Below are 22,946 nucleotides of genomic sequence, written 5' to 3'. Positions count from 1 at the left end.
ACATGTTTGAACAAATCTCCCGGCTCTGCACAGCTCTCTGCGCAGCACCATTGCCAGGAGACAGATGGATATAGTCCAACAAGCAAACCTCAGGTTTCTCCACCTAAATCCAAGTAATAAAGCAGACTTTTTAATTTTAACTGTGGTGCATATTTGATACTGTAAGTAATCACTTCAAGTTCTTAGAACTTTTTAATTCACAAAATGATTTGTACCGTTTAGTTAGAGTCAGCAGTGATTACTATTCATTCATTTTAAATTGTTTATGGATCTGTAGCTGTTATTAATCATTCAAAACCGAGGGTGAGAATCAGTTGCAGGTTTATTTAACAGTGTTTAACAATTTACAGTGTTAATTAACAACACTTGAAGCGAGGTCAAAATCAGAATATTCTAAAACCTGAAAAACTGTAAAGCGAGGCAAATAAGTCCAAAAAACAAAAGCAGTCAGACATGCTGTTTGTGTACTTTGTCCTCCATTGAGGATAACTGAGGAATATTTTGTGTACATATTATGTAACCAACTGTTTAACAAGTTGTAAATAACACAGATTACTGTACATTTAATTGTATTAAACTGGTCTAATAGAAGTGCATGATCCAACCTAGAGGCGTGTCATAATATCTAATTTTGGGAACACACTGGCAAAACCATCCATTTAAAACAACAGTACAATACAGTACTTTTATTCACTGCTTGGCTGGCATAGGAGAGTGCTGTCATTGTGTGCTGGACTTAACAAGATTTATGAAAGTAAATAATTTTAAATGTTTCTGAACATTGTTAGTAACCTGAATTGTTAAAATTTATTCTACGCTGTATTAAGGTGTAAGGCCTTATTAAAACAGCTTATGGCAGTTTTTAATGGAAGCGCTGCTGAGGTTTTGTTCATACATGAACAAATGTATGATATTGTGCTGAATGAAAAAACAATAATAAGATGTATCGTTGTAATGCTCATGTCTGTATTGTTTGTTTATATAAATGGTATAATGCTGTATTGTCTTAGGAGTAAGCGTGTTTTTATAGAGACTCCACGCTACATTCTGTTTGTCCACATGCTTCTCAATGACTCAGTTCTGCTAGTTGTCTCCTCCATCACATATTGTTTTGCCATGGCTGTCCTTAAGGTAGTGACAGCTGGCTGTGCTTTTGTTATTTTTCTTTCTTGTACCACATTTCTTAACACACCTTTAATCTTGGCTGTGATGTCACTAGAACGCTATGTGGCCATACAGTTTCCTCTAAGGCATGGAAAAATAGCCACTAAGAAAAGAACGTACCTTGCTATTTTATTAATCTGGTGTATTTGTTCTATAAATGTTATGTTTGACTTAATTTTTCGAGCAATAATGGACCCTAACATATTAACCTCACAGGTTTTTTGCTCAAGGGAGAAGCTCTTCATAAAACCATGGCAACTGGATGTATTCTATGGCTTCAACATTTTTTTATTTCTGTCAGTGACACTGATCATTATCTTCACTTACATCAGTATTATGATCGCAGCCAGGTCTGTGTCCTCAAAAAAAGAATCTGCTACGAAAGCCTACAGGACTGTGCTGCTGCACTTCATTCAGCTTTGCCTGTGCCTTTGTGCATTTCTTTATAATATCCTAGAGCGTGCAGTTGCCATGCTGGGCAACAGTACTCTCTTTCTGGATCTGCGCTATGTTATGTTTCTCTTTGTTCTGATCCTGCCTCGCTGCCTAAGCCCACTCATCTATGGGTTAAGAGACGAGGCTGTGCGACCATTGTTCACATACTACTTATGCTATGGAAAAGGAAAGATCAAGCCTGTTGTCAGTGCTCATTAAATTACAGCCATTTGATTGCATATTTTAGAAATTATTTGATTTCAATTATATGTCAGAATATGTATGCATAAGTGTTTTAATTGATAAATACAAAACAAGCAAAAGTTAAAAAAAAAAAAAAAGTAAAAGTTCCTTAAATGTGGATTTGGTTTAACTCAGTAACAGCTTTTTCTAATCCTTACCTATTCCTTGCTTGAGTCATTTACTTTGCTTACAGCTTAACACTGGAACTCTGGTTTACAATTTTGTTACAAACAAAAGCAGTAGTATGTTGAGGATAGTAAACTGCATGTTATGTTTGAAAAGAGTAATTGCTGTAACGGTGCACTAAAGTGTAAATCATGATTACAGTGACATTGGAATACCTGTGACAGGTTAGATCTCCGAGAAATCTGATGAAGATGTAAATATACATTTGTTACAATATGTTGTTTGATGTATGCCAATTAATTAATTAATTCGTGATTCATTGAGTGATTCATAGCTGGAATCACTGGGAGCAAGGCAGTGACACACTCTCAGTGGGCATCAGTCCTTCGCAGGGCAACACACACTTTCCAATCCACCCCTATGGACACATTTAAGTAGCCAATTCACCTACCAATGTGTGTGGAAATCCACACAGACACAGGGAGAACACATCAAATGTCTTACAGAGAGTCACCCACAATCCAAGACCTGGATTATATTATATTTTGTATTTTTACTGTTTTTGCCCATGTCAAATAAAAAAGGTCAGAAAGGAGGGAAAAATCTCAGATTCTCTTTTTTTATTGCACACACACACACACACACTATTACAGCTGACCTACACATGTCCAATTTTTAACTTTCCTGTTAAATATATCACAGGACAATCAAATCCCATCACCATGTGCACTGGTGTGATAAGACACGGAACATAAGAGCAGACCCATAAATTAAAAAGAAAGACAATTTAACAGGATCTTAAATAGGGAAACATGGTAAAGATGATATGTGAACCTAATAACTCGTTTTCTCTCAGTAGCATTATTGCTAACAAAAGCTATTATGAAATTAAAGCCAGTGCGGAAATTAATTCAGTAATTTTACAACTGAAATGAAAATAATAATTATAAAACAATGATTAAAACTAGAAAATATATAAGGTTCACTGCAATACATAGGAAAACAGAATTGAATCACAGGGAACTGTCCTGGCCGGTACTTTATGCCAAAACAGGTATTTCCCCAAACCAATGGTGACCAACCACATTCATCAAATGTGGTTGTATTCATCAAATATGTCACTGGATTGTGTACAGCAGTAAGAGTGGAGCATCGCTTGGCGATGTGAGAAACATCTTGAATATAGCTATGATAATAGCTGAGAAATCTCAGAACCTCACAGATGGTTTATGGCATCTTGTGCCCCAGGGACCTCAGCTTCAAGATCTTTTGGGTGGACTTTCATCCCCTTTGCAGATACAAGGTGGCCCACATAACTCACTTTCTGGTGGGACAGGAATATGCCATATGCTGTATACTGAAGTAGCCTAGTATTTCAGTATTTTATGTAATCTATAACAGAAAGACTGAAATTACAAATACCATTCAATATATTTTAACAACATTTATTGCTTTAAATGCTGAACTGAATTGATTATTTATACAATTTAAAATAAATAAATAAAATTACAAGGGCTACATAAAAAACAGAATAGTTTTGAAAACAGTGCATCATAAAGTGCTTAATTATAGAAAAAGTATATAAAACCTGAAGTATTCTTGTTAACTCAGTTTCAGATACTAACAGTTTATTTCCCTCTTGTATTCCTTTCTCACACTTTCTCTAGTTTAGTGAGAGATGTGAGGTCTTGGCTGTACTGACAGGACTTTAAAGCTGGGTTAAAATGGTGTCAGGGAGTGATATTTGTTTATAATAATAATCATTGTGGAAAAAGATGCTTCAGTTGTATGTAGAGCCAAATATAGTCGAGATTTACATTGCTACATTCTCCAGTCATGGGAACACTCGGTCTGAGACAATTTGGAGCCAGAACTTGGCAGAGTAATTTCCTCACAAATGTTCTTTCAGGGACACACCTCCTTGAACATCAATCAGTTACATTTGGAAAGGTCCAGCATTTGCCTATTTAAATAGCTGTGTGGCTTCCTTTAAGAATCCTATGACATCGGTGATAAGGAAAGGTTTCTGAATGAACAGGACGAGGTGCTGTCCAAGTCTGAAGTTGTCAAAAGGTTTGTTGAAATTTACAGTGAGCTTGTTAACAAAGATTCAACTCTTTCACGCTGAACCTGCTCCTGCATTGTTGGAAAGTGTGCACAGTCTCCTGGTAGGTCTTCCTTGAAGTGTAGATTTGTGCCCTCTACTTTCTAGTAACTAGCTGCTAATTATGATTTAAATAGCTTAGTACTCTATACCTTTCTGTAACTAACTGCTAAGTAAGGTATAAGTCTGTGCAGGCTGTAAACTGAGTGCTTCTAAAAAGGGAAGCATGAGCCCTGAGTACTGAGCATGACAACTTGGTATATATATTGAGTAGTAAAAAAAAATTTGTTTACAATCCAGATTGTTTTCAACTGACATACTTTCAAGTATTCACATTTTTTTTATATATTTTTCATCAGATTAAAAGAAATAAATTAGAAAAAAACTTGACATATATCAGTCTGTTTAATGAATGAGTATAATATGCAAGTTTCACTTTTTGAATGGAATTACTGAAATAAATCAACTTTTTCATGATATTCAAATTTTATGACCAGCACCTGTATATAGAACCCTAAACACTTGAAGAACCACTATTATTTATTTTATTTTTAAATATGCATATATCTTTAATTCAAGTGATTTTATTCTTTTTCTGCTGATTATATATGATTACAATATGAATCATTTCAGTCACAACTCTCATATTTTCCTATAATTTTATAAAATGTTTCCCACTATGAAAGCCAGACCAAAGTAATCTGGAACCATTGTAGTTCAGACTACGGTCATTTAAACCAACATGGTTCAAACTACTGTGGTACTAACAAGTATGACAGTTTTGGGAAATGGTTGGAATTCAGATGTTGGTTAATGAAGCATTGTTAGTTCAATTCAGGGCTCTGTTTTTGTATGGGAAACACACCCCTGGGCTATTAGAGCTCTTTTATTTTTTAATTAGCCAGTTTTAATTAGCGTCACAGTCTCAGAACATATGAGACATGTTGGTTTGGTAGTGCTATTAATGTTTCTGCAATCATGAGTCAAGACAGACAGCATTAAGTTGAATTAGCTGCATTGTGCATGTGTGTTTATTCTTAATGGGGTCTAAATGTTATATGCGTAGCTCAGTAAATGTGTAGAATGTCAAGATAATGTAAAATGGGTCTATAAATTTGTAATTGGATATAAAGGACTATATGTATATCATTATTTCTTTTCATTTTTACATTATTGGAGATAGTATTTTAATAGTTATAATTACATATGTTGGTGGAAACATAAAATGGAATACCACAGATTGAGCGTTTATTTGTCGTCTAATATGTGTATATCAACCTATTATATTTGATATTTTATTTAACATTAAAAAATAAAATAAAATATTCACTCTTAAAATCATTAAAGTGTCAGTTTAGAAATAAATTCACGCTGGTTTCAATTAAGATGTAAACTATTGTCTTGTTTCTTCACTGATCCACAGAGTCACTGAGACTCTGTTCAGCTTGTGTATCACTTGCTGCTGGCTCAGGTATCCCCTAGGTCTGGTAGCGGTAACGGCGCGGTGATTAGACCACTTAATAAGCCCAAACACATAAAAAAATACAAGGACGTTGAACTAAACACAGTTGGACCAATGGATCATTGTTGGCCCTATGGTGTGACCCAGTGAAACCACGGTTCAGTGGCTCTTGTTTCTGAACAGTATTGGTATTACCGACAGAATGGAGACAGACATATCTCACAAAAACGAGATACTTATCTCATAATTATATTATAATTATAAAATAGAATGATCTCAAAATTACGACATGTTGCCTCATAATTACAAGATACAATCTCACAATAAAGAGATGCTTATCTCATAACCACCACATACTGAGTATTTTTTTTCGTGTGTGGCAGAAATACCCTTCCGTACTGACCTGCTATGGAGACATATCTTCATTACGCTGAGATACTTTTGAGGTTAGAGTCTTTGGCTGAGCTTGTTATTGCTAATTACTTTTCCACTGTTTTCTGCGGAGATTTTAACGATCACCTTTTTTTCTCGATCATGAAAAAGCTATGCATTTTCCATCAAATCACATGAGTTGTTGTACAAGGAACTTGCATTATAACTTGTTATTTCATAGTTTCCCATAGCTACATGACCCAAACCCAGAGGTCTATCATTTCCCACCCTGAGACCACATTTAAATGATGTCATGAACCATTTAAAAGACAGTATATGAGAGGACTACTGATTTTAGCTCTGCTCTGTTAAGGGAGGGTGTGTTGGTTTTTTCCACTGAACAGTGCAGATTTCTGTATGTTTGTCATGTTATCTTTTATTTCTTTAAGTATTGTATAATTATTTAATTATTCAAATTTTTATTGTAATTTCTGTTCTAATATCTAGTGTTATCTGTGAATTTTATGTAAGTTTCTAACACAGACTAACAGCTTATGGCAGTTTCTAATGACAGTGTGGATGATTTTTTTATACATCAACAAGTTTTTAATCTTGTGCTGAATGAGAGACCATTAACAAAATGTATCATTGCAATGTTTATGTCTGTGTTGTTTGCTTATGTAAATGGTGTCATGCTCTGTGCTCTCAGGAGTAAGCGTGTTTTCAAAGAGAATCCACGTTATATTCTCTTTGCCCACATGCTCCTCAATGACACCATTCAGCTTATTTTTTCTGCTATGCTTTATTGTTTTGCACTGGCTTTCCTTAAGATTGTCACATCTTTTTGTGCATTTATAATATTTGTTTCAGGTACAACATTTCTTAACACACCTTTAATCTTGGCAGTGATGTCATTAGAGCGCTATGTGGCCATATGTTTCCCTCTAAGGCATGCTGAATTAGCAACTCAAAAAATAACTTATTTTGCAATTGTATTAATCTGGTGTATTTGCTCCATAAACTTTATGTTTGACATGTTTTTTGGAGCAATAATGGACCCTAACTTTTTTACCTCACACATATTTTGCACAAGGGAGAGGCTCTTCATAAAGCCATGGCAACTGGATGTTTACCATGGCTTCAACATGTGTTATTTTGTGTCAGTGACACTTATAATTATCTTCACCTACATCAGCATTATGATCGCAGCCAGATCTGTGTCCTATAACAAAGAATCTGCTACGAAAGCCTACAGGACTGTGCTGCTGCACTTCATTCAGCTTTGCCTGTGCCTTTGTGCATTTCTTTATAGCATCATAGAGCGTGCAGTTGCCATGCTGGGCAACAGTACTCTCTTTCTGGATCTGCGCTACGTGATATTTCTGTTTGTCCTGATCCTGCCACGCTGCCTAAGCCCACTAATCTATGGGTTAAGAGACGAGGCTGTGCGGCCATTGTTTTTACACTACTTCCGTTATGGTACTGGCAAAGTTAAGCCAACTGTAAATGTACACTGAATCATGGGCATTTACTTACACATGTATCAATAACCATGTGACATTTAGAGTTAATTAAGAAACTGTTTATCTTTTGATAAATTGAGCAGTTACATCATGTTTGGTTGCATGTATAAATTGTGGTGCAGACCAAATTATTCTTAAATATTGATTGATTAATTGATTGATTGGTTATTTTTCTGTAATTGCTTCACCCTTTGCAGGGTCACACTTGCTTGGGAGCCTACTTGGAATCACTGCAAAGTAACATTACAGCATGAATGTGTTGCCAGTCCAAAGTAGACAAAAAACCATTCAGCCCATGAATAATCACATTTTTGGAACCAGTTCATGTTTTCATATTACATAAAGTCTTTATATTATACTTAATCATTAAAAATATTTTCCATTACAGAATGCTGGACAGTAATGCACAATATCATTTCAAAACAAGAGTGCTTTGAACAGATCAGGACTTTACACCTGGTGAACATACGTATATACACCAAGTGTTCCATATTGCTGTTTTCCACCTATGAAACATCTCTAGACTATGCTTTAATTTAATTTAACAATCCATAGAAATGGCCCTGTGAAGGACTGACACCCCCTCCAGTGTGTGTTTCTGCCTTGCCGTGACCTACCGTGACCCTGAATTGGATAAGTGGTTACAGACAAGGAAGGAATTAATGAATGTTTTCACTGACTATGATTGTATGCTGTAAATATAAATAAATGTTGAATTTAGCAGCATAGACCTGTTAATGAACACTACAAAGAGCTGGAGGGAGTGTGGGTCTGAAGCATGTTTATAAGACAATCAAGAGAAGGAATAAGAAAGGTGTTAAATAATTATCAAAATCTGAATACGTTGTGACACTGTGTTCAAAGTTAAATCAGAGGAGTTGTGACATGTTCAGTGGGTTTTGAACATGTAACAACCTGTGTTGCAGGTTCCTAGATAAATTAAAATCTGTAAATGAATATGTTGGGGACAACTACTGTGATTACACTGCATCAGTCAATACATGATTTGACCAAATCATTGACTAATATTTCTATGGAGTTTTTTCATTCTTTCTTTCATTGCCTGTAACCACTTATCCAATTCAGGGTCAGAATGGGTCTGGAGCCTACCTGGAATCACTGAGCACAATGTGGGAACACACAAGTTTCCTTCACAGGGCACTACACACTCACACATTAACTTACACACTCACACATATGGACACTTCAGAACAGCTAATCCACCTACCATTGGGTGATTTTTGGACTGTGAGATCACCTGGAAGAAACCTGGACAGACATGGAGAGAACACACCAAACCCCTCACAGAGAGTGATGTCACGCCTACATCTCAGGACTCAAATTCCCAGAATGCACCTGTCAGTCACATGACTACCCGCCGGTCTCCCTCACCAGAATTCTAATTACACACACCTGTTTGTCTCCCTATATATACCTCACTCTGAGAACTGTTCCCTGCCGAGTATTGCTTTGGTTCTCCCATGCATACAACGCGTTCCATTGTATTTTGTCTGACGGTCTCCTGTTGCCTACTTCCTGCCTGTATTCCCGATTTACGTCTCCTGTCTTGTCCCTGTTGGTATTGTTTGCATTCTCTGGTTTTCGAACTCAGCCTGTTTTTGACTACGGTTTTTGTCCATCCTCTGAGGTACTGTTTGCTCCTGTTTTTGAACTTTGCCTGCCTTGTGATTACTCTTTTGGATAACGACATTAAAGAGACTGTTTACTGTGTTCCGCGACTGTCAGCTTTCTGTTATGTCATGACAGAATACTCGGCCAACATGCAGACAGCGGACACAGATGCCGTCAGAACGGCTATAACTAGTCAGGGCCAGATGCTAGGTCAACACCAGCAAATGTTGGCTAGCGTGACTCAATCTGTTGATTCTCTCGCTCAACAACAACAGAGTCAACAGCTCCAGCTGAAACAAGTGTTGGAGAGTGTTAACGCCCTTATAGCTCGTATTCCTGCTCCTAGCCCTAGTCCCAGTCCTCCTGTAGCGTCTGTCAGTTTGAATTCTCGTTATCCTGTCAGTAAACCGGAGATTTTTGAAGGTGATCCGGCTAAATGTAGCGGGTTTTTATTGCAATGTTCTATATTTTTTGAGAATTCCCCTCCCAGTAACGACCAGGCAAAAATCGCTTTTTTGGTCTCCCGTCTGTCTGGTAAAGCACTTGAGTGGGCCATCGCTATTTGGAACAATATAGTCAGTAACACGTATCCCGAATTTGTCACTACTTTCCGGGAAGTATTTGACCATGCTACGGAGGGACGTTCTAGTGGTGAGATCCTTCTCACCCTTAAGCAAGGAGCCCGAACAGCTGCCGCTTATGCGTTAGAGTTTCGGACTATTGCTGCTGGTAGTGGTTGGAATGAACCTGCACTCATTAATGTTTTTCGGAATGGTCTAAATCCAGAAATACTCACGGAACTGGCTTGTCGAGATGACGGATTGACATTAGATCAGTTAATTTCTTTATCCATCCGCCTGGACCAACTCCTACAAAAACGTCCCCGGCCACCGTGTAAAAGACAAGAAGTTGTCAAGCGTCAATCCGCTACTGGTTTTCCTTTTCGCCCGGTACAAGGTCAAGCTCCCTGTCCTAATCCTCCTTCGGATCCTATGCAATGCGATACTATGCGACTTTCTCATGAAGAGCGCCTTCGTCGTCTCCACGGTGGACTATGCTTATACTGTGGAGGATCTGATCATATTCGTCGTGATTGTACACGCTTACCTCCGGGAGTCCGGACTCAAAACCTGGAGAGGAATTTTCATGCTAACTTGGTGAGTGTACCCACAAAAGGGTTAATATCAAAATCCTTTCTCATACCTGTCAAAGTGTACTGCCAAGGAACTTCTCTTGTCGTTTCAGCGCTAATAGATTCTGGAGCCGAAGGAAACTTCATTCAACAATCCCTCGTTACCCGGCTGGGAATTAAGACAAAACAGTTGTGCAAACAGATCCAAGTCCGAGCTTTTGATGGCCTTCCCGTTGGAGGAGATTTCATCTCACAAGAGACAGTTCCTGTTTGGTTCCAAACAAGTTTTCTGCATCACGAGTGGCTTTCGTTCTTGGTATTACCCAAGGCGGATTTTCAGATTATCTTGGGACTACCATGGTTAGAAATTCATAACCCCGCTATCTCATGGAGCCAATGCGAAATCACATCCTGGTCATCCTTATGTCACACAAACTGTTTAGCCCTTAAAAACATTTCTATCCATTCCACTTCCGTGGAGAGTCCAGATTCAACCATGTCAGTAAAAATTCCTCCCGTTTATTCCCAATACTTAGAAGTCTTCAGTAAAACAAAAGCTACTAAACTACCCCCGCATAGGCCGTATGACTGTGCGATAGAACTTGTAGAAGGTGCTACCTTACCTAAATCACGTATTTATCCTTTGAATTTGGAAGAAGAAAGAGTCATGGAAGAGTATGTCAAAGAAGCTCTAACACAGGGGTTTATACGTCCATCAAAGTCTCCAATATCTTCGGGTTTCTTCTTTGTCAAAAAGAAGGATGGTGGATTAAGACCTTGTATAGACTATCGTGCTCTGAACGATATAACTAAGAAATTTGTATATCCTCTACCCCTTATTCCAGTTGCATTAGAGCAACTTAGAGGTGCTACCATCTTCTCCAAGTTGGACCTTCGTAGTGCCTACAATCTAGTGCGAATTAAGGAGGGGGACGAGTGGAAAACTGCTTTTAGTACTACCAAGGGACATTATGAGTATCTAGTGATGAGCTATGGGTTGGCAAACGCTCCATCTGTGTTCCAGGAGTTTATCAATGACATTTTCAGGGATATGTTGGGAAAATTTGTAATTGCGTACATTGATGACATTTTGATTTACTCTCCAGATGTTAAAACTCACATAAAACAGGTCAGTCAAGTGCTTCAGCGTTTAAGGGAGAATAACCTTTTTGTCAAAGGAGAAACATGTGAATTCCATCAACAAACCATTTCATTCTTGGGATATGTTATCAGTGTGTCTGGTATAGTCATGGACGACCAGAAGGTTGAGGCGGTCGTAAACTGGCCAGTCCCAACTAACGTGAAAGAGCTTCAACGCTTTTTAGGGTTTGCGAATTTCTACAGACGGTTTATTAGGAATTTTAGTTCTATTGCAGCCCCACTTACTGCTTTACTGAAGGGTAGTCCTCATCGTTTGTGTTGGTCTGCTCAGGCCCAAGGTGCTTTTGAACGTCTCAAGACAGCCTTCACTACCGCTCCCATATTAAAACATCCTAACCCTGAACTCCCCTTTGTGGTTGAGGTAGACGCTTCAGAGACGGGTGTAGGGGCGGTACTATCTCAACGTAGTGGGGAACTTCCTAAGTTACACCCCATTGCTTTTTTTTCGCATAAATTATCACCTGCTGAACGAAATTATGGTATCGGAGATAGAGAACTTTTAGCGGTAAAGTTAGCTTTAGAGGAATGGAGACACTGGCTAGAAGGTTCTCTACATCCTTTCACAGTCCTAACTGACCACAAGAATCTGGAATATATTCGTACTGCAAAACGTATGAACTCTCGGCAAGCTAGGTGGTCGCTGTTTTTCTCCCGGTTCCGGTTTTCCATCACGTTTCAGCCAGGTAATCGTAACCTTAAAGCAGATGCGCTCTCTCGTTTTAATCAGAATGAATTAGGGGAGAAAGGTGAAGAATCAACTAAGTTTATACTACCTTCCTCCGTTTCGGTGGCAGCTATCAGATGGGAATTAGACGAACTGATTGCACAGGAAAATCGGTCAAAAGGAGTATCTGAAGCTTGTCCGGAAGGCAAAACTTATGTACCGCCAGAATTTCGTAATAGGCTGATTACCTGGGCCCATTCGTCACTGTCATCAGGTCATCCCGGAGAGAGACGCACTACACAGCTTATTCTAGCGCGTTATTGGTGGGGGTCATTAAGAGCGGATGTACATGAATTTGTAGCATCTTGTTCAGTTTGTGCTCAGGCAAAGACACCTAAAACCCTTCCGGCAGGTAAATTTATGCCTCTACCTGTTCCAGAACGTCCCTGGTCGCATTTGGCGCTGGATTTTGTCACTGACCTACCTCTATCGGAGGGATTTACTACAGTCCTCACAGTCATTGATCGGTTCTCTAGAGGAGTTAAGTTCATACCATTTCCTTCATTACCCACGGCCCTGGATACAGCTAAAGCTTTATATACACATATATTCCGTCATTTTGGAATCCCTGAAGACATTTTATCTGACCGAGGTCCTCAGTTTACGTCACATGTCTGGAAAGCTTTCTTTGAACATCTAGGGGTAAATGTTAGTCTCACCTCTGGATATCATCCCCAGAGTAATGGCCAGTGTGAACGGGTTAATCAGGAGCTGGGAAAGTTTTTACGAATGTATTGTCATGAGAATCCACAAGACTGGGTCCAGTACTTGGTGTGGGCAGAAATAGCCCAAAACTCCTTGGTTAACTCGACTACAGGTCTCACCCCATTTCAGTGTATATTAGGTTATCAACCCCCGTTGGCACCCTGGACTGCAGCAACATCTGGAATTCCATCAGTCGACTCGTGGATGAGACGCAGTGAGGAGGTGTGGGAGGAAACTAATCTTCACATCACAGAGGCCCTTTCCCGATATAAGGAACAAGCTGATAGGAACAGATCAAATTCCCCGTTATTCCAGATTGGAGAAAGAGTATGGTTGGCTACAAAGGATATCAGGTTTGAGGGGAGGTGCAGGAAGCTCCTTCCCAAGTACATTGGTCCTTTTCGTATTTCTGATAAAATTAATGAAGTTACTTATAAGTTGGAATTACCTGCACAATACCGTATTGCTAATTCCTTTCATGTGTCTCTCCTCAAGCCTGTGGTCCCAGGCCCTTTGAATGAGTTGCAGCCCGACGACGTTCCGCCCCCGGCATTGGACGTTGGGGACTCTTCCACATATGCTGTGCGAGAGGTGCTGGATTCTCGTAGACGTGGAGGAACTCTTCAATATCTTAATGATTGGGAAGGGTACGGTCCTGAGGAGCGTTCATGGGTACCAGCAAAGGACATCTATGATCCGGGTCTCGTGTTGGCGTTTCACTCTCGTCATCCTGAGAAGCCGGCTCCCCGTCCCAGAGGTCGCCCGAGAGGATCAGTATCTAATCCCACTCCGTCCCTTCCTATGTCTCGATCCAGAAACCCACGTCAATCTCAGTCCTCCGCATGTGCAGAAGTCCATAGCTCCGGTGACTCTGTTCCGCTGGGTGGTCGTCGTCGTGGTCGTCCTCGTTCCAGGCCTCCTCCGGTGTCTTCGGGGGGGGGTACTGTCACGCCTACATCTCAGGACTCAAATTCCCAGAATGCACCTGTCAGTCACATGACTACCCACCGGTCTCCCTCACCAGAATTCTAATTAGACACACCTGTTTGTCTCCCTATATATACCTCACTCTGAGAACTGTTCCCTGCCGAGTATTGCTTTGGTTCTCCCATGCATACAACGCGTTCCATTGTATTTTGTCTGACGGTCTCCTGTTGCCTACTTCCTGCCTGTATTCCCGATTTACGTCTCCTGTCTTGTCCCTGTTGGTATTGTTTGCATTCTCTGGTTTTCGAACTCAGCCTGTTTTTGACTACTGTTTTTGTCCATCCTCTGAGGTACTGTTTGCTCCTGTTTTTGAACTTTGCCTGCCTTGTGATTACTCTTTTGGATAACGACATTAAAGAGACTGTTTACTGTGTTCCGCGACTGTCAGCTTTCTGTTATGTCATGGCAAGTGAACTGAGGTGGGGATTGAGACCACAACCCCAGAAATAATGTGCATTTTAATGAGCAGTTAGTTCATTTGTTAAAATTAGGTTGCTAAAATAAATATAGATAAATAAATACAGTTTTTGCAAAAGGTAAATATTTTTCATGTTTTATGAAAAAGCCTTGTAACTGTAATTTCCAGATAAATTACTTTTGTTAATGAGTCTTGCTCTTGCTTTTCATGTTTAAATTCTGAGGAACTACTGTTCTTACCGGAAAAGTCTTAACATCAAAGCACCTGCCAGATCTAAAGGCAGGGGCCTGAGATAGTGATAGCTTTTATTAGCACACAGGGCAATTGTGAGAAAGGACCAGTTCAAGGTCTGAGACCTGAAGCCTGAGATTGTATTTGGTAAAACTTGGCTGGAAAATAATGAAAGCATTGTTAAAAATATAACAAATAATGTACACTGAGCAACCTAAAAAAATGTAGTCTGGAAACAATGGGGTGTGATGTATTTGGGAGGACAGGGAGAAGCCAGGTGTTAGTCAAGTGAGAATGTGAAAAACAGAAACATAATTGATGGGAAGAAAAAGGAGTATGTATAGATAAGAACATTTAAGAACCACACAAACTTTCATTTGAACCTAGTGTCTATTAAACAATGTGTCAGGAATCACGGATGGCAGACTGACAGAGGCAGATGCACACGCTAAAACACAGTTACTTTTATTTACAAAACAAAATAACAATACAGAGACAGACTAAAATCTAGACAGAAATATTTAAACAAAGAAAGACTGAGACAGAGAGACAATACAAGGAGTGATCTAAACAGATACAGACCAACCTGGATTGAGATGACTAAACAGACGTAGAAAGACAGACCAAAACTAGATAGAGCTGAACAGAACTAAACATGAAAGAGCTAAACAGATACCTGGACAAGGAGAACTAAACAGACAACCTAGACAGAAAGCTAAAGCAGACACAGTGCTAAACGGAAAAAAGACACAAACAGACATGAGACACAGGCAAGACAGACAGACCAAAGAGTAAACCAATGAAAGAGGAAACAAAATGAGAAACAGCAGAGACAGACAGATTAATCCTAAACACAAAGAGCTAAAGCAAACAGGACAGACAGATTAGAGAGCTTAACAACACTGCATGGGAAATGAAATAAGAAACAACAAGACTAGTAAGTAAAACAACAACATAACACAATGGAGACAGACAGACTGGACTGAGTGACATAACAAAGCAACAAAATGCAACACAAATGACCGACAAGAGGAAGTGAGACATGGGGACTTAAATTCATAACACAGAAAAGACACACCTGGAACAGATAATGAGGGGGATGAAGAAACGTGAGACATGGGCAGAGACATGGACAATAACAAACAGGGGAAAACAGACACCAGGACGAGGGCGTGACACAATGCCTGAAGAGTTAACTGGAAGCAGAAGTCCTTATATGTGCATGAGGGAAAAATTTACCTTTTGATTGTAATGGGATCCAACTCAGGAATGTGTGAAAAAGGTAGGGTAATATTCTTTTCACTCCTGAATACTGTATAAGTGTGAGAGCTTCACAAATGCTTTTTTGTACGTCTTCCTAGATCTACCCAGGTTAATATGTCTATACCTTAACCTGCTTTCATGCATGCTTTTTGGTATCTCTTTTTAGACTTACCCAGTTGGGTGTAATTATAATTTAACCTGTTTAAATAAAGAATGGAACCTGTTCTCTTTTAACCTTAAACCTGTGTCTGTGAATTTTTTGTGAAAGTTATTGATTTTTTTAAAGAAATTGTGATTTTTAACAAGGCACAGACAAAGATAAGTCAGGCTTTAAAGGAGAAAGCTTTTTTGACCTCACAGCGCAAACAAAACTGTATTGTAGAGCAGAGCAAAACAAACTATGTCTAAAAAGCATGTCAACAACTTTATTCACAACAACATAGTTCCATGAGCCACATTCACTCTGAGAAGAAGGAATGATCTGTTACATCTAGTTTACTGTAACATCAAACATAATAAATCCAAACAATTTTGCTATAAAGTCAATTAATCACAGTACACATGGCAATACGTGGGCTATCCAGAGCACAGTACATGCCATGGGCCTGGCTATGGTGGCTGAATGAGTGCTTTGGCTGGACCTCTGCACCAGCTTTACTCAGTGCCCACCACCTGTACCTCCACCTTTCCAGGTTGGCCAGCTCAGAAATAGAAGGGGTGGATAAGTTATGTAGTGGAGTATGGATCGAATAAAGAAATGAAAAGTTCTGAATGAAAGACTCTCCACTCTGAATAAGGATTTCTTGGGAAAGAAACCCCTTTTTCCACAAAATTGTGTGTGTGCGTACAGACTCTGCACCCCTCCCCACACACACACACAAACTCACGCACATCAAAGGCTGACCAGGACGCTTGCCCATGACCCCCTCCTCTTCTCCACGAACGGAAAGATAACAAGCCAGTTTATGACGCTTTTAGGCAAAAAGAAGATCAAACAAAGTGGTGAAGACTAGGATTAACAACCGAGTTTTATGACTAGCAGCGTCAAGATGGCACTGATTATCGTCTGCAAATCACACAGATGGAACACAGAATTGACTTGGCACTGAACTCCTGAAAACCGATCCGAACAGGACGAATAGCATGGACCAACAGCGACCCCAAGTGGACAGTTGCGAAATCATGTTTCGCCCTGCGGCCGTCTAAATACATAACGGACTTAATCGAGTATTTATAAATTTGTTTATGCAATATGTATGAATGTTACTCTCTGTGTCCTCAGGTGAATGTCTACCAACTAATGAAGTGATGTGTATTACTGTTTCAATCATGAAGGAAATTTTCTGTCTCTGATTAGGAAAACGAATTAGTTTCTAACTTCTAGCATAATATTGTAGTGGGATGTAATTGTAAAATACCCAAGATATATATACGTAGATGTTTGATATTAATAATCCACTCATTGTGCTGTACCACAAGTATGTATAAGTAATTTTTACGTTATCCAGTTTTCATGTGTATACGTGAATCTTTTCTCTCTCTCTGAAACGTGAAACAAGTCACGTGAGCCTCAGACCCAGGATCCAATCAAAGGAAGGATACCTCCCAAATGGGCGTGACTGCGCCACATCTGAAAAGAGAGTGCCTGACTCTGTTCACCCTCTCTTCGCTTCCGCTCTTCCCCGCCTTCTTCTTCTGCTACGCTCTTCTGAGACCCTCTTCTCTTGTCCGCTACGCTCCTCACATCGCTCTCTTCACTTCAAGTGTGACGCTCTTCCTTCTTCCTTACGCTGACGAAACTACTCTTCAACAGAACTTTATGGAGGACCTCACTCAACTTCCAAGGGACGCCTTGTGCTAGTTAGCAGTGTGATTAAGAAACTACAAAGTTTGTTCATGTGTTCATGTTTTATCGCCCAATCCAAGTTTGATCTCACAACTGATCAAAGCAGGTGAAACTTATTCGTGGCCAGAGTAAGAGACACCGCCGAGATAGAGGAAAATCGTATAATAAGTATAGGCTTATTTGTTCGATTTTTTGTTCTGGAAACTGCAAGGACCAGCAAGCTTATTTTCAAGACTTCCATATGGATGGAACGTCCCATTCAGGACAGTGAGCCAGAGGAAATCCCTTCATCTGATTTACCACACTCTGAACACGCCCGAGGCGGCCTGACTCGAGAGTGACTAAGTCTATGCTGACCCAGCCTGAAAAGCTCCCACGTAAGAACTGCGGGAACTAAGTGAGACTCCACTCTCCCATAACCTCAAAGCGCCTCTGTACCCATCGAGTGGTTGAGATCGACAGAAAAGTAAGCTAAAACTATGCACTTCCAGAGTTGAAAATTGAATTAAATCTCTTGATAAATTGATACATTAATTAAATCTCATTTAGCAGCACATTAGTCAAGTCCTATCTTTAAATTCGAACTAGTTTGACCTGCGTTGATCCAGTGAGAATTTCTAAGGCCGTGCTATGTCTAGTAAATAGTCTCTTTTCTTTTAATAAAATATTTCCATTATTTGAAATAACAGTGTGTGGAGTCTGTTCATTAAAAGTCTGAAAATCCTGAGGAACTCACGTAGCAATGACAGTATTCACTCTCTAACTACTTGTTAATGTTTTTGTCATTTAAGTCAATCATAACAATAACAATTATTATCATTAGTCAAAACGTCATTAATCAGAACGAGTTTGAATAAGGTCAAACGCTACAAATACAATATATAAATATATATATTATATATATATATATTTATATATAAACACTACAGTTATTATTCTGACACTTTAGCAATGAGCTCCAAATTTAAGATATTGGGGCACATAAGTGTTTGTCACCCCTCTAAGGACTTGCCATCCTCCATCAAATGAATGAGGCTGTGCACTTCCACTTGTCTGCACTTGGTCATGGCCATTCTAAATGCCCAGTGACACACTCTATGCTCAGTCTGAAACCTGACTCACACCTCTGCCCAGTGGTGCAGTAAGCTGAGCACTTTCACATACCAAAACAAAAAGCACAAATGAAAATAAATACCTCTTTTTCATATCATCTACACTCTACCCACTAAGGCTGAAGTGCAAAGCATTGCATCATAGCCTACACCAACTCTCTCTTGACTCTTGATATGAAATACCTAATAAGAGGCGTGTCATATTCTTTCATTCAGGCACCTGCATAGCTCTTTAAAAGGTTAGGACAGTACAGTCCTAATGCTCCGTGCTGGGCTGGCATTCAAGAGCATTTTTTGTTTTACATGTAACATCACAGATCAAATACAGTAAATAACAGGATATAACTATATGATTGAATTATTTTTATAACTATAGCTTATGGCAGTTTCAAATGGAAGCTCTGTTGAGATTTTGTTCATACATCAGCAAATGTACTATGTTGTTCTGAATGAGGGGCCAATAACAAAACTAGTTGTTGCAATGTTAATGTCTCTGTTTTTTGTGTATGTGAATAGTGTCATGTTCTATGCACTCAGGAGTAAGCGTTTTTTTAAAGACATGCCCCGCTACATTCTCTTTGCCCACATGCTCCTCAATGACTCCATTCAGCTTGTGTCCACTTCTATGCTTTATTGTTTATCCATGATTTCCTTCCAGTTATTCAGACCTGCCTGTGGTATAATGGTTCTTGTTTCAAGTACAGCTTTTCGTAACACACCTTTAATCTTAGCTGTGATGTCATTAGAGCGTTACGTGGCCATATGTTTTCCACTAAGACATGCAGAAATAGTCACACATAAAAGAACATTTCTTTCCATTCCAATAATCTGGTGCATTTGCTCTGCAAACATTATTGTAGACCTCATTTATGGAGTATTGATGGACTCTAACTTTGTAAAATCACAGGTTTTTTGCACAAGGGAAAGACTCTTCATTAAACCATGGCAACTTGATTTATTCTATGGCACTGACATAGTTTTATTTGTGTCAGTGACACTGGTCATTGTCTTCACCTACATCCGCATTATGGCCACAGCCAGGTCTGTGTCTTCCAGTAAAGAGTCTGCTAAGAAAGCCTACAGGACTGTGCTGCTGCACTTAATTCAGCTTTGCCTCTGCCTTACTACGTTTCTCTACAACATCATAGAGCGTGCTGCAGCCATGATGGGCAACAGCATTCTGTTTATGGATGTGCGCTATGTGGCTTTTCTGTTTATCCTGGTTCTGCCACGATGCCTGAGTCCACTTGTCTATGGGCTGAGAGATGAGGCCCTGCGACCCTTTTTCATATATTACTTCCACTGTGGCAAAGGCAAAATTAAGCCAGCTGTCAATGTACAGTGAATTACAGTAAAGTAGTTACAAATGTAGATACACACGAAAAGGTTAGGTCCAATAATTATTAAGTAAATAAATGTGGAAATATATGTAGCTGTTCTTAACTCTTATGCTCTGACAAAAATGAGTTAAACTCAGTAATTTCCTTCAGAACCATTTGCCTCAATAATATGTGATGACTAATGATTGATGATAAATGATTGTTTGTCACAGGCAATGCTTTTGTTTTTCAATGAATGCTGGTTGCTTTTCTAATTTCAGTGATCAGGATAGACTCTACAAAGCACATTATATATACCTTGTAAAATTTTTATTTCAGAGCAATGCTTCTGCACATTATAATATACAGACAGTTTATTTGTTTGTATTTAGTGAAAATAATTGAAAATAAATATGGCATTTTGGCATTCATAAATCTTTTTCATTTAAAAAGCTTGTCTCAAAAATGGTCATACTTTAATATATTACCTGTTAGGATGTGTTGATATATTTTCACATGATGTTCAATTATTAAGCTGCATTAAAAACAACTGAAAAGAGGAAGAAAAGGCTTTTGAGGTGGTTTATATCCTAATTAAGGATAATGGGAAACAAACATTACATTTTATACACTGGGCACATGCTTGTTCCTCCACATGCCTCCAAATAATATGCCAAATTTTAAAATAATAAAAAAGATATATTTTTTATGATAGCACACATTGAATGTCTTTTTTCTTACATTGGCAGTTGTGGGAGTGATTAGGATCAAAACCAGAAGCATTGCTTAGAATTTACTACATACAAGAGATAAGACTAAGTGTAGTCAAAAATTTGTAAATAAGTACACAGCAAATTCACCAACATTAAATCTACATAGGTTAGTGTTAAATTAACAATTTTAGTGTAATACTTTAACATTCTCAGTGTTAACACTAATAGTGTTGATTTAAAACTGGAGAATTTGCTGTGTACATACATGAAATCTTGACAACACAGAAGCCATATTACTGTGTGAGTTAGCACACATCGTAAATAGCACATAGAACAAGTGTAACACACCAGTACAGGACAAGAACATGCCAGGACAAGAAAGTACCTATCCCCTGGGGCAGAATGTTCTCCTTGTCTGGTCCTGAACCAAAAGCCATGCAGGAGTGCATTTAAGAGGCGCTCACCCTAGGTTTCATTCGACCCTCCACTTCTCCGGCAGGGGTTAGGGTTTTCTTTGTGGGGAAAAAGGATGGGGTGGTTGCATCCCTGCATTAACTACACGGGTCTCAATAAAATAATGGTCAAAAACCGCTACTCACTGCCCCTCATGTCAACAGCTTTTAAGGCACTCAAGCAGGCTTAGGTATTCACCAAGCTGGATTTGCGCAGTTGCCTACAACCACATCCAGGTCCAACAAGGAAATGAATGGAAGACACCATTCATCACCAAGTCCAGCCACTATGAATATATGGTTATGCCATTTGGGCTCATGTACAATCCCGCTATCTCCCAATACTTCATAAAATAGGAGGTGCTGCACGCTATGTGTTTGTCTACTTGGATGGCATTCTACAAACCAGATTCCAAAAAAGTTGGGACACTAAACAAATTGTGAATAAAAACTGAATGCAATGATGTGGAGATGGCAAATGTCAATATTTTATTCGTAATAGAACATAGATGGCAGATCAAAAGTTTAATCTGAGTAAATGTAACATTTTAAAGGAAAAATATGTTGATTCAAAATTTCACAATGTCAACAAATCCCAAAAAAGTTGGAACAAGTAGCAATAAGTGGCTGGAAAATAGAGATTGACAATTAACACTAATTAGGTCAATTGACAACATGATTGGGTATAAAAAGAGCTTCTCAGATTGTCAGTGTCTCTCTGAAGCCAAAATGGTAAGAGGATCACTAATTCCACCATTGTTCCGCAGAAAGATAGTGCAGCAATACCAGAATGCTGTTACCCAGCATAAAATAGCAAAGACTTTTAAGTTATCATCATCAACCTGCATAACATCATCAAAAGATTCAGAGAATCTGGAAAATTTGCTGTGCGTAAGGGTCAAGACCGTAAAACTCTACTGGATGCTCGTGATCTCCGGGTCTTTAAACGTCACTGCACCTCAAACAGGAATGCCACTGTCAAGGAAATAACATAATGGGCTCAGGAATACTTCCAGAAAGCATTGTCAGTGAACACAATCCACCATGCCATCCGCCGTTGCCAGCTGAAACTCTACAGTGCATAGAGGAAGCCATTTCTAAGCGAGCTCCACAAGCTCAGACGTTTCCACTGGGCCAGGGGTCTTTTAAAAATGGAGTGTGGCAAAATGGAAGACTGTTCTGTGGTCAGATGGGTCACAATTTGAAGTTCTTTATGAAACACTGGGACGCCATGTCATCTGGACCAGAGAGGACAAGGATAACCCAAGTTGTTATCAACGCTCTGTTCAGAAGCCTGCATCACTGATGGTATGGGGTTGCATGAGGGCTTGTGGCATGGGCAGCTTGCATGTCTGGAAAGGCACCATTAATGCAGAGAACTATGTTCAGGTTCTAGAACAACATATGCTCCCATCTAGACGCCATCTCTTTCAGGGAATACCCTGCATTTTTCAACAAGATAATGCCAGACCACATTCTGCAGCAATCACAACATCATGGCTACGTAGGAGAAGGATCCAGGTACTGAAATGGCCAGCCTGCAGTCCAGATCTTTCAACTTTAGAGAACATTTGGTGCATCATAAAGAGAAAGGTGCGACAAAGAAGGCCCAAGACGATTGAACCGTTAGAGGCCTGTATTAGACATGAATGGGAGAGCATTCCTATTTCTAAACTTGAGAAACTGGTCTCCTCTGTCCCCAGACGTCTGTTGAGTGTTGTAAGAAGAAGGGGGGATGCCACACAGTGGTAAAAAATGGCCTTGTCCCAACTTTTTGGGGATTTGTTGATGCCATGAAATTTTGAAACAACGTATTTTTCCC

General features: G+C 39.3%; 3 protein-coding genes across 3 annotated transcripts; all 3 read left to right on the top strand.

Annotated features, from left to right (window-relative positions):
• Nucleotides 1-843: 843 nt before the first annotated feature.
• Nucleotides 844-1,818, top strand: LOC136667911 (odorant receptor 131-2-like). Its single transcript, XM_066645074.1, has one exon. The coding sequence runs from the start codon at nucleotides 853-855 to the stop codon at nucleotides 1,816-1,818; it is 966 nt and encodes a 321-aa protein (XP_066501171.1). The 5' UTR covers nucleotides 844-852.
• A 4,642-nt stretch (nucleotides 1,819-6,460) lies between these two features.
• Nucleotides 6,461-7,423, top strand: LOC136668976 (odorant receptor 131-2-like). The gene has a single exon (XM_066646756.1). It carries the CDS (start codon nucleotides 6,461-6,463, stop codon nucleotides 7,421-7,423), a length of 963 nt encoding a protein of 320 aa, XP_066502853.1.
• Nucleotides 7,424-19,019: 11,596 nt separating this feature from the next.
• LOC136668028 (odorant receptor 131-2-like) lies at nucleotides 19,020-19,985 on the top strand. The gene has a single exon (XM_066645275.1). The coding sequence runs from the start codon at nucleotides 19,020-19,022 to the stop codon at nucleotides 19,983-19,985; it is 966 nt and encodes a 321-aa protein (XP_066501372.1).
• The last annotated feature ends 2,961 nt before the right edge of the window (nucleotides 19,986-22,946 follow it).

This window comes from Hoplias malabaricus, chromosome 15 (genome assembly GCF_029633855.1).
Source record: "Hoplias malabaricus isolate fHopMal1 chromosome 15, fHopMal1.hap1, whole genome shotgun sequence".
Classification (NCBI taxonomy): domain Eukaryota; kingdom Metazoa; phylum Chordata; class Actinopteri; order Characiformes; family Erythrinidae; genus Hoplias; species Hoplias malabaricus.
The sequence above is the reverse complement of the archived record's forward strand: the minus strand, read 5'-3'. Positions and strand labels throughout refer to the sequence as shown.